Source organism: Ischnura elegans, chromosome 1 (genome assembly GCF_921293095.1).
Source record: "Ischnura elegans chromosome 1, ioIscEleg1.1, whole genome shotgun sequence".
In the NCBI taxonomy this organism is placed as follows: Eukaryota; Metazoa; Arthropoda; class Insecta; order Odonata; family Coenagrionidae; genus Ischnura; species Ischnura elegans.
The window spans coordinates 103,177,924-103,189,923 of NC_060246.1; the positions used below are offsets into that span (position 1 = coordinate 103,177,924).

The 12,000-nt window shown below is 41.5% G+C and overlaps 1 protein-coding gene across 1 annotated transcript in view; it reads left to right on the top strand.

The window, feature by feature from the left end:
• The window catches only part of LOC124167367 (neuronal calcium sensor 2), a 685,552-nt gene that overhangs the window by 350,982 nt on the left and 322,570 nt on the right, over positions 1-12,000 (top strand). The window contains exon 7 of the mRNA XM_046545408.1: positions 10,333-10,390. Coding sequence (XP_046401364.1) covers positions 10,333-10,338 — 6 coding nt within the window. The 3' untranslated portion in view covers positions 10,339-10,390. The remainder of the gene's footprint in view (positions 1-10,332; positions 10,391-12,000) is intronic.

Below are 12,000 nucleotides of genomic sequence, written 5' to 3' on the forward strand. Positions count from 1 at the left end.
TCTCTCTGTCTCTCTGACTCTTTTTTCTCGTACCCTTTTACTCCAGTGAAGGGAGGGTAAAAAACGTAGGGCGCGCGGATGAGATGACGTCAAGGGTGGGGACATGAGGTTGTACCAAGGTTGTCTTCGTCCCAGGAGCAAGGGAACGGAGAGAGCTGTGTTTCGGTCCACATTTGCTTCCTCACTGTATTTATTTCTGCCTTCAATTTTTCTCCTCAAATTTTGAAGTTGATGTGTGAAGAGAGGCTTCGTTTCCCCATTTAAATCGCAAACTCTCACCAACCAACGAGCAGAAGTGATACTAGAAAGGACACGCAAATTGTGTGTATGGCATTACCATCGCAAATTTTACCTCCTTAACGTTCTTCCTTAATGTATAAACTATTGTTATAATGTTAGGTACTGAAAAAGAAATTGATAAAGCTTACGGTTGGATACAATTTTTCTTATAAATTTTCTTTCAATTACTAGGATGTGATGTCCAGGTACAATGGCTATCTTACCTATTGGGAATAAAATGACGTGTATTTTAGCGAAAACTGGTTTGCTAATGGTGATTTTAATTATGAAGGAATCGTGGGCATTGTTTTTTTACGAGACTAATGGGGATAGAACATGAGGAAGTTTGAAGTAGTATCAATTGATTAGGAAGCACGAAACTTTTAGATGATGTTGACATCGTGGGGAAAAAACTCAATAAAGGTCAATGGTGTTAAAATTACTACCCCATGATTGCGCAAAGAAATATGGGGAAGAAAATTATGCATGAACTCAACTTATTTAGGCTTATAACATCTCTATATACTTCTTCTGATGTATGTTATGGGTGTTTTCCTGTAGGGAAGTGATAACTGGATTATTTTTCTGATAAAAATATGCAATCTCGAAAGTATATTAAATAATTCCGTTTAATTACGGATGTAATAACCAATTATACCTTTCTCGGATCATATTATGACGTCACAAAAGCAGTGACAGCAGTATTTCTTAAGGTACCTCGTACCATATATGACTGATCAAAGGCCGAATACTTAGTTCGTACATAAGATTTTTTATTTTTTGCAATAAAAATAGTGATAATGCTTAACTTCGGTTGGTATCCAGATTAGGATGCAGCAGCAATGATTTTTTTGTTGGAAAAGAATTAATTATTACTGAATTAAGTCGGTGATTTTTCTTATTCGTTCAGTTGTACGCCAAACATTAAGACGAATTGCTGTGCTGCGGTAAATTATTAGTCTTATCTTGAGTCTGATATTAGTTAACGTGCTCGAGTATATTTTTTCATTGCATATTAATGGCTATGAAATTGAAGTTGCCATTGATAAAAATATACTATGTATGCCATATCATAGCTCTAATCCGTCCAATTATAACCAATTTCTCGTCTACGTTGACATATTTAGAAGCTGTCCTAATAGGGGTTCTTACCAGCTAAAATATGAAACGTTTCATTCATATGCCTTGCTGTTAGCGCTTACCACCTGAAAGTTGGAGACATGGCCATCATTTTCCTTCGCTGATTCCTGCATTCTTTATCATCGGCCTGACCACTTCGGGCAGTAGGTCACTCGAGCAAAAATTATGGAAAAAAGACTTCGAGGAATTCCCATACCGCCAGGATCACCCCCTTGCATTAAATAGTTCCCGGCCAATCATTCTCGACGAGTGCCAGGTGCGGCGCTGTTGACCTAGGCCCTCTCCTTGGGGATTTCCTCTGAATGGCCGTCTGGGAAAAAATGAAATCATCGTCCACTCCCAAGAGAATGACGAATCTCGGAGGCTCTGGCTCATATATCCGATTCTCTGCGGGAAGTGCCGATTCCCTTGGTTTACGGTCAATTCACATGAGGAAAATATCGAAAATGATGAAATGAGCAATAATGAAGAAATGAGTATACTCATCGAAGCTTATTGGTTTATGCCGAGTTGCTTTAGTGGTGATATTATTTGGTTTTCACTGTGTGGATTCCTCACAACAAGGTTTATTAGTGCATTTGTCTGTGATTCCATACAATGAATTCAGAAAATTTCAAGAATTATTAATCATATTTTGAATTGCTTTTATCTTCAAGAATTGCCTGGCCTTACGTCAATAGGTAGGGGTAATATCGCTGAACACATGTCTTTCGTTCCTATAGTTATTACTGACGCAACAACTTATTCTTTATCGGTAGCTTTTGATGGCGCTATGGGAATTCGTTGAAGAAGTGCATTTCTTAGTCTAGTTCTTGGCTAAACAGAAGTGTTTAACATAGTACCTGTTGATGTAAACTTACTGCTACGATACTTCTATATTTTGGCGTTTTTACTAACTATTCTATCAAATGAAGACAAGCTTGGGTGATTTTTGGAATAAATTGAATCTACTACGGGACTCTGCCCTCTCACACAACTCATGGTTGATGTTAGTGTTGACTTCATTGATATCAAGCGCTCTCAGCCTCGACTTATTGTGAGAAAACGTGTAAATGCTTAATGGCATATGTTCGCCCCGACATAGGACGAATATGTGCGCGTATTTCGTGGCGTCATACTCCATGTTTCTTTCCTCCATGCCATTATTCAATGAGACAACCCAACTCCTGCCAACAGTTCCATCCATCCGTGTCAGCGAATTTGACCTCAGTTGCCGCCATAACCAGCCGTTCACTTTATTGCGAGAGTTGTCATTCATTTTTTTTACCCCTTCTCTCTACTCTCTTCCCATCCCCAACCCCCGGGACTATTTCCGAATTGTGGTAGAGGGAAGGGAAGAAGGCGTGTGTATTGGTCTAATGAGCCGGAGGGTTTTTAATGAGGTGTATTTGCGGTCGGGGGGAAGTGAGGCGACCCGGCCTTCTGTGTGTGTATGTGGGATTCCTGAGGGGGTTGTTTCGGAAGCCATGGGAATAGGCGATGTGGGGTGGAGCGGTCCTCGGTCACCGGGGGGGATGCTGGCTCTGCGGCAGGGAGAGGAAGGTTTGGGTTTTCGGACTCCGCGGTGGCGGTGGTGGGCTGTGTTTTACATTAAGCCGGGAGAGCAGAATGAAAACAGAAGAATGACGGCCAGGGGAGTGAAGGGAGACCTGGCGTTGGGGGAAGGAGAATGGGAGTAATGTATGGAGGATTGGGGCGGAAGGGGGGGCACGTGTGTTTTCATTGGACGAGGGGGTGGGAGTTGGGAGGGGAGGAGAGTTGACGAGTGAGGCGGTCGTGTGCCAAGTGTGCGTTGCATATTGATCCGAGTCTCTGCTCCTGACGGCCTCAGTACTCCACCTACTCTCTCTCTCTCTCTTTCACTCTCTCTCTCTCTGTCTCTCCTGCTCTCAGCTCCTCTTGTCCTCTCCTAAGGCCACCGAATGCGATGCTAAGCGACAGAGCTATTTTCGTTATCATTCACTCACTCCTACTTCGAGCCGGAAGTGGTCTTGCGTAGATATCACCCCTGACTGCCTCGGTAGTGTACAATCTATCTCTCGTCCCTCGACAGATCACTCTGAAGAGGACGTATCATTCCTGTCCAATGGGCCTTTTCAACGACGTATTACTCATCATGTAATAATATATAGCAGTTAAGGGAGGATAATAATGGAGGTAATATTTGAAGGCCAAGTGTCCCCCTACGGAGATCTAGAGTGAAACTACTCGGGGCTGGTACAGAAGGTAACAGAGAAGTAGAACATTTGGGGACTGAAGGAACTAGATTTGGAAAGGGAGAAATGGAGAACTTAAATTCGAAGATTGTAGTATTAGGATGATAATGAAGAGCTTTTATACCAGTCCGATTAGCATGAGCATTTCACAAATACCTTTCTTCTACGTTTCGTTTTAATCTTAATCCATCATCTTTAAAGTTTCAGGGTGTGTAAAGTATTTTCATCATTATCTCCGAAATCGAATTTGAACGTTCTATCTCCATATTTCGTCAGATATATATTTTTTATTTGAGATACAGGCAATAGTAGACGAAAGCCTGCCCATGCACACTGAGAATCTAAAGAAGATAATATAATTCTTCAGCGAGTAGTAATTCACGAAAATTTCAAAGTTAAACCCCTTGAGAAGGAGTTATGGGTCCTCTAAAGTTCTCTGACTTCGATGCCGAGCTACAGGACTATTTTTGGTGTCACTCTCTCACCCTCTTAGTAATTAAACTTGACTTTTTAAGTAGTTAGGGGAGATGAATCGGCGACTATGAGTTTCACCCATTTAGTCGTCAGCACGCTCATAATTTTATTTCAGTTTTTCTATTATTATTACTATTTCTTAAAAGAGCGGCCATTTATGTCGATGGGTGCTTTATTTAAGTTCCATTCGTGGTGAAAATGGCAAACCTTCTAGTCTTCTGTCATAAAATCTGTATCATTTTATGCATTTTCTTATCTTGCCTTTTTGCATTTATTTTCCTAAAACTTTTGCTTCATATTCAGTTGCCTTTTAAAGTAAAGTCAAATCTCTGGGTTAATTCTGTTAATGGCCTAACATGCCGAAATCTCTTTCGTTAGATAGATTTAAAAAGTAGTCCTAAATCAATATGGCTATTCATAACATTAGCTAAGCCCGCACCTCTAAAAATTTCTTATGATTGATTCCCAGCATGGACCGTCTTTGCCAGCCATTATTTTTTTTGTTTTTATCCTTGAGATCCTAAACCTGAACTACCTCGCTACGCCAGAATATTTGTTTTGGCACGTCGAGAGTTGTAAGGGTAAAGGATTCACCCGGAATCGAACTCGAAAATCGTCAATCAGCAAGCAAGTTCTACTCTTTAGCTGGCAGTGTTCTCCTTCCTTTCTTGGCTTTGTTATAGAAAAACTCCTTGTTTATCAGGCTCATTCAGGCTCCAACGTTATTGTCGAAACTTGTTATTGCGGGCGCATAGTTGTGAGTGCGTGCAAGGCTTTCAGTAAGGCTAAGTTCTCTCGCATAGCATCGCATCGGTTTGTGCAGGCATATACCTACCCTCTCCTCCCGCCCCTTCTCCCCCTACTTTCATCAAACCCCCCCTCCTACAGCCTTTACCCTCGCAATACCCCCTTCACCCTCTTCCGGCCTTGTTTTCGTTTTCCACTTTTTTTTATTTCTCTCTGCTCCATCGTATTATTTTTTTTTCTTTTTTATATATTCCAAAATACCTTTCATTTGGGCTCTGTGCTCCTCGCACTCCCGTATCTCCCGCATTTCCCCATCCCACCCTAGCCCCTCACTCTTTGCTTCGTTTGGCGAGGGCACTGTGCTTGTCCCCCGGCAGACTGGTCCCCGCTCTGGGGTGAGAGTGGGGAGGAGATCGCGGGGGAAGTTGACAGAGACGGTGGCCGAGTCGGGTGTGGGAGAGAGGAGAAATAATTTAGCCCAGGGGCCATATTCCTATGTAAAACCCTTCTCTTTTTACTTTCACAATTGCTGTTTGTCTATGGATAGATTTCGGAGTGAATCGCCTCTCCTATCCCTCTTGAGGTTGACCTCTACTAATTTTTCGACCAATTTCTCATAATTTCCGAGTTTCCATCCTATTATTTAGTTTTATCGAGGGTTGGTCATGGAAACGGATGGCGTTAGGGTTTACCAGCATTGGCGAATAATCCACCATTTGGGTAAAACAACTGTTGCTCCCATCCTTACCCCGGCTCAGCAACTTCTTGCTGCCATAGAACTGAGATTAAAGTCATGGTTAGGAAATACCATGGACTCATTTAAGAGCTGGGGTCAGTATTATAACCAAGGTTATAAATAATTGTCGAAAATGGATGAACAAGAAGTATCACTTTCTCTCGACCGGACTTTTTGTGACGCATTAACTGCTAATAATTAAGCAATAATTCTAGAAATTATCAGGGTTTTCAGAGCAGATCCTTGTAAATAGTTGTCAGAGTCTAAAATTAAAAATGTCATCTACTTTTCCAGATGAAAAATATCTATATCGGGGGATCGGGTTGGTGTGGTGGCTAGAGTGTTGGATTCCCACCCGGCGGGCTCGGGTTCAAATCCCGGCAGTGGCAGAGAATTTTCAGAGACTGCCCGATCCCTGCTTGAATGTTGTGTGGAGGACATTTCAAGCGCAACACTCCGTCCGTCGGATGGGACGTTAAGCCGTGGTCCCCTTGGCGCCTTTCGTTAAGAGCAGGCTAACGCCGACGCCGGGTTTCTCTCTACCCTTCCTTCCACACCCTTCCCTTGTGGCGCAAATGACATCAGCTGTCGGTCGCCTCCTCGAAATACCATACCAATATCTATATTTTAAGTTCAGTTAAATGTTGAAAAGGATATACTCTGTTTATCTTGGAATTGCATAACGATTGCTAAGTTTAACAAGTTAAAAGCACCATGTGGTACGTCCGGTCGAGTGGGAGTGAACCACCCTCTTAACTGACGTTTTTCTGTTTCACACACATGCTGTTAAATGTCTCGTTATGACATGACCAAAGTAGAGGTCAAATAATCCCTCCCAATAGGGTGGTTTCCTATTATTTTTTTATTGCCTAAATGTAAATATTATTACTCCTGGAGTACTTATTTGTCGCTTTTAGATTTTTATATGATGATATCTATTTTTCGCGATTAAATGAAAAGTGAAAATTTTCAAGGGCGCGAAAACGCGACGGGTAAGTATGAATGCCGGGAAAAACTCCGCGTGACGTCGTTCTGCTTCCCACTGCCGCAAGTGAGGTGACCTAGGGGCGAGACTCTGAGCGCTGATACGACGCAGGATGCTAGCAGGTAGCTGAGTACCATGCTAGCTGGTAGCGTTTGGCTTAAATAAGGATTATACCTTTTCAAACGAGGAAAACTTTCCGACCTTAGCCAGTTTTAATAGGTGATTATTAAGACATGTTTCCCTGAGCTCTGTGCCTCATGCATGCATTGGTAACCTCAGACGATGTAAAACTCCTATCCTCTCGTGTAGAAACTAGGTCCCTGTGACGTCACGTGGAGTGGCACCGCGTGGGCGCCAATGTGGCCTTTTTCAAATGAGGATAAAATTGACCCTTGCCATTCGTCTAAACCAGTATTTCTAGAACCAAATAATTTGTATATTATGAATAAACTAATGGTGGGTAAAGAATCGCAATCAATGCCTTTCGTTTTCTTTGATGAAGGAAACCACCCTATTTGCCATTTTCTTGCCACGATTATTATTTCGTTAGCACCGTAACCTTTCTGTCGCCTTCACTACTTCCAACCTCGATTTTCTCCCTACCCCATCTTCTTTTCGCCTTGCTCCAATTTTCCCCCTTTACCTCCTTCCTCATGGTTCATCCCCTTCTTTGTTGGCCCAAGCCTCGTTTCTCTATCACATTTTACCATTTTGTTTGAAAATTCACGCATCAATTTCGCGTCAGCGTTGCATACACATTTATGCACGTGGTGTGTACCTCTTATCGTAGTGATTTGTTTTGTCGGAGTTTTACCAGCGCCGCTGAAATTAATGTAGTACTTACATTTTATCATTAATATTTTAAAAAATTGTTCAAACGTTTGGAACATCGTGGAGATCTGGTCGTATTGCATGTATCAGTCTTTTTTTTAGTGTACTCACGACGCATATCTATGCCTTTGAATCTCCTTGCAAGCTTGGCGTTTTAGTTTCTGAGCTTTTCGATTTCAAGTGAATTAATGGAACTTTACTGTAGCCCAAAATGTTCTTTTCATCCTCAGGCTTTAATAACTTAATTGAGCAATTTTTACAGAGAAGTGCCTTAGTTGGGTCGATATTCCATTAACTAAACGACAGCCGAGCAAAGAAATATTTCCATAGAAGGAAATTTAAAAATTCAAATCTTGGATGCAAAATCTTTCTTATCTCTTGGTTTTCATCCATTTTTTATCTTCAATCCGCCATTAAGGTATCTTGCCGTAATTTATATTGTATATCTATTGTATATTCTTATTTATAATCTCATCTTGTTTTAGAGGCTTGGTAATGGTGAGAGATTAAGTCTATTGAGGTCTGAAAATTCCGAAAGATATATAGCTATCTTTTTTAATGAATACTTAGCATAAGACGTATTGCTACCATTTTCAACACCAAAGATCATTTTAAAATGTTAATGACTTTTCTGGACGCATTTGAGACTAAAATATCCACAATTATTTAATATTCCTGTAAGGTTTACTTCCGGTAAAACCTTGTTTCTTTTCCGTGCTTCCGTTTCTTTCCTCATTGCGTGACTGGGAAAGTTTGTCACTTCGTGCTGCAACTCAATTGAGAGTAGCGGCATCATATAGTTCAGAGTAAATAATTGAAAAGTGTGGTTGAAATAGAAACTTCTTCATTAAATGGGCATGCTTTTTTTTCATTTTCGCTTGAAATGCTTGCATTGCTTACCTTACACGGAATTTATCTTTCGTATGCATTGTGATCGGTTAAGCAGCTGACACGGAATTATGGCATGTGTTGCTGCATTCCTCCCTATCCGTAAATTTCTTTTAATTCCCATAGAACGCGGTACAGCTGTGACATGCAGATGTGTAATGCTCGTGAGCATAAAGGATATCGCATGTAGGATTTCTTCTACCACTTTTAAACCCCCCTGCCTATTTTAACCAGTATCGTTCGTTTGACATTATTAAATTATTTCCAAATGTCTCGCCCTGATTGTAATTCTTCCAGATGTATGTCTTTCTTTTCTATTTATTTTAAAATCAAAATAACGTTCCCTTCATCTGCCTTACATGATTCCATTCGTGCTAGTTTGATATCAAAACGATGTTGTGGTAAATATAAATCTTGTGCTTCAAATCCGTACACTTAAAGATGACATTCCGCATTAAGTTGCGATCAAATTCTCTGCGGGAACATTAATTCCGCGCCTTTTTTTGGAATTTAAAGTGAAAAATACTTGGATGTGAAATAGTGACTCCGTTTTCTTTTTTTTCCTCTGTTTCATGGCACGCATTAGTCATTTGTTTTCGTTCTCATTTGTGAGGCATCGCATTGCATTCCCCGGAAGAGTCCTTGATGTGAAATAAATACCACCGTGGGAGAGTAGTCCATATGCAGCATTTCCTCCGAAGATGCCTGTTGATGGTCCGCCTTTCACTGTTGTCGTTATGTTGTTGGGATATTTTTTTCTTATTCCCGCATCTTTACGTACCTTATATACTGAGTCCAGGAGACAAAACTGAGCTTCTGTCCATTGTGTCCGTCAACAGCGATGCAATTTCGCAGTCCACCGCGGGGAATACATATAGTATATTTGGATGGAGAACCGGACTCCAATACTGCGCATTCCTTTTCCATGCACCCATTCCTGCGTGCAATCGTTTTTCCATTTTTTATCCCTTTTATTACTTTTTCCGGAAGCCGACCGATTTCTTTGCTGCCGGGAGGGAACATATAGCTCCGATGACGTTTTCCCATGTCCTGCTATAAAGGGGACCCGACTCGGACATCATTTAGTTTGTTTGTGCTTCGTATTTTTCGTTATATTGTCAGCGTATTAACTGCCGATCGCCGCTCTCTAAATGCCGTTCGATTCTCATGCATGCATGTTGTTCGAACTTTGAACTCGTTTGAATGTCGTCGCTGCGATGGATAAATTTCTAGTCCGCATCCGAAACTCCTTAATGTGTCTGAATGTTCAATTTACAATATGACATTCGTGCCCCGTTGCATCGAATGTCAAATATTAATAGTCATTTACTTTTATCGCGTGACCATTGATACAGTAATCAATTGGAAGCAGTGGCGGAAGTGATGAGATATTTCACTGCGACCTAAAATCAAACGGGAAAATTGATTGGAGCTAGCGAATCTATAACTGATATAGTCGTTCGGGCTCATGTTTTAACGTCAACGATTTGTAATTTTCTGCCTGTTACGCGTCGATAAACACCATATTTTACGGATTCCCCTATTCAAATATTTCATCCGGAAGATTTTGCTGTCTCATCCAAAATGTTCCCCCAATTCAATGTATTTCACCGTCAATATGAATTTCAGAATTGTTTTTTTCTGCTTCCCTTGCCGCTCATTGCAATTATGAGTATCTGTGTCAGTATAGTTAATATTTTTCTCCGGAAATTACCACGCAAATTAAGGCTGATCATTTAAAATAAAGCTTTAAAAATCCACGTCAAGGGTTGAATGCTCCTAAAAAGCTTTTGTTTTCAACAATTCAACCTCTGAGCCGTCACAAGATATCAATTTCACGAAAAAATATGTTTATAATTTCAAATTGAGGCCTTTTTAATGCACAGGCGACACATAATGCATGCCTACCTTTGTAAAATATCAATGCCAAAGCCATAAATTAATGAAGGAAACGAGTGCGTTGCCTTTATTTCAAGTTTTAGTGGCCTTATTTTTGTTTCAGTACCTAATGAATTTATTTCTCTTTTTAATTTTAGGCCTAACAAGAGGTTTCCATTTCCTGAAGTTCCATGCTGCGGGCCTCCATGATGAAAGGTAATAATTGTTGTTTTCAACGTAATTCATTCTAGTTTGAACTCCCATTGATTTCAAACAAGATTATTTATGAAAAGGTCTTCAAATTTTTCACTTAAAATAATGATGCCACTTGCATTTTGTTTTCGTTTTTCATTGTTAGATTTGAGTTGGAAGTGTTCTTTCTATTCGTTTTTCTCTAAAAAAGCGTGGAAATCAAATAAATACTACGTTGATTAATCATGCGTCAATTTTCCGATGAAGGTTTTGTCAATTAGACTAGCTAGTCAAGTAGAGGAGCTAGTCAATAGCTCCTCTGCCAACTCAGGACCTGATCTTACCCTGTAGGAAATAATTTCACATGCCGAGGTCGTTCCCATCTTGCGGGAGCAGATTGGCTTCACTTAGGCTTGAGTTGTGTTCGCGAACGGCGCACTCAGCTGTAATGGGTGTAGTTTCCCAGCTTCTATACCTGGAGAACTGTGACCGCATGTTTCATACACTAGGCGGTGGTACTATCCTTCGATCTTGCCGTGCTCACCGAAACGATGACATTTGGTGGTTTCATATTTCCATGCGGTACTCGCCATCGAGGCGAATTGATTGCCTTTCCGGAAGGCAATTGAGAATAACCCCTGGGAGTCACATCCGGGGTCTCTGACTGGACGGTAAGGTATCTGCGACCCCTGGTCCGTCGCAGGGACGGAAGCGGAATCGGGGTTATCGGGTGTTGGGTGGCGATGTGTTGCTACACCTTTCTCTCCGACCTCAAGGGTCCCGTGACCCACCACCTAAATCGCTCGCCTCTTGCGCCGAGGACGTCCCCCTCGGGCCCTCTACATATAACTCCGACTCCCACATTCTGCCGCCCATTCCGGTCCTTCTCCGCTTCCCAGGAGTACCCCGCAACCCTCTACCCAGCAGCCTCCCTCGCGACGCAATACTCGGCTCCTCCGCCTCAATGCCTCCGATGCAATGGCCTCTTCCCGCCGACCATTCTGGGCGCCAAAACCATCCAATCAGGAAAGGGAGACTTGTTGCCTGCGTTCCCACTTTCCCAGGTCAGCAAAATAATGTGACGGGCGTGACAAATTCTCGTGGGTTGGATTTTTTTTTGCTGTTCGCCATCCCTTGTCCCGTAGTGGGTAGTATATAATATAGCGTTTTTTCTCAATACAATGCACATGTTTTGGAGTCGCTGACCTTTTTTGAAATTACTCGCTGAATTCCAATGTCACAATTTGGTGTTCGTTGAAAACTTTGTTGTTCGTCGTACCTTCTCAGTCGTTACGGCATGAAAAAGTTAAATCTCTTTTAAGTGTAATCAAAATATTACTTTGTTCACCCTCAATGTACATGGACCTAGCATGAGTACGTGAGCTAGGTTTGGTACGTAGTAAATATTTTACATTCTTTTGGGTTGAAAACTCTGCATATTGTGGAGGGTTGGGCACTGTGCATACAATAAAACGAACTAAATTCCGATTTTTTTGCCCGGGCACGGGTCTCCGGAAAAATACAGGAGGCACATCCAAATGTTGGTCATTGCTACGCATACATATAAAATGTTTCCTTCGGCTTTTATTTTTATGTTTTTGGTAACAGCACTCCCTTGTAGATTCCAGGAATCG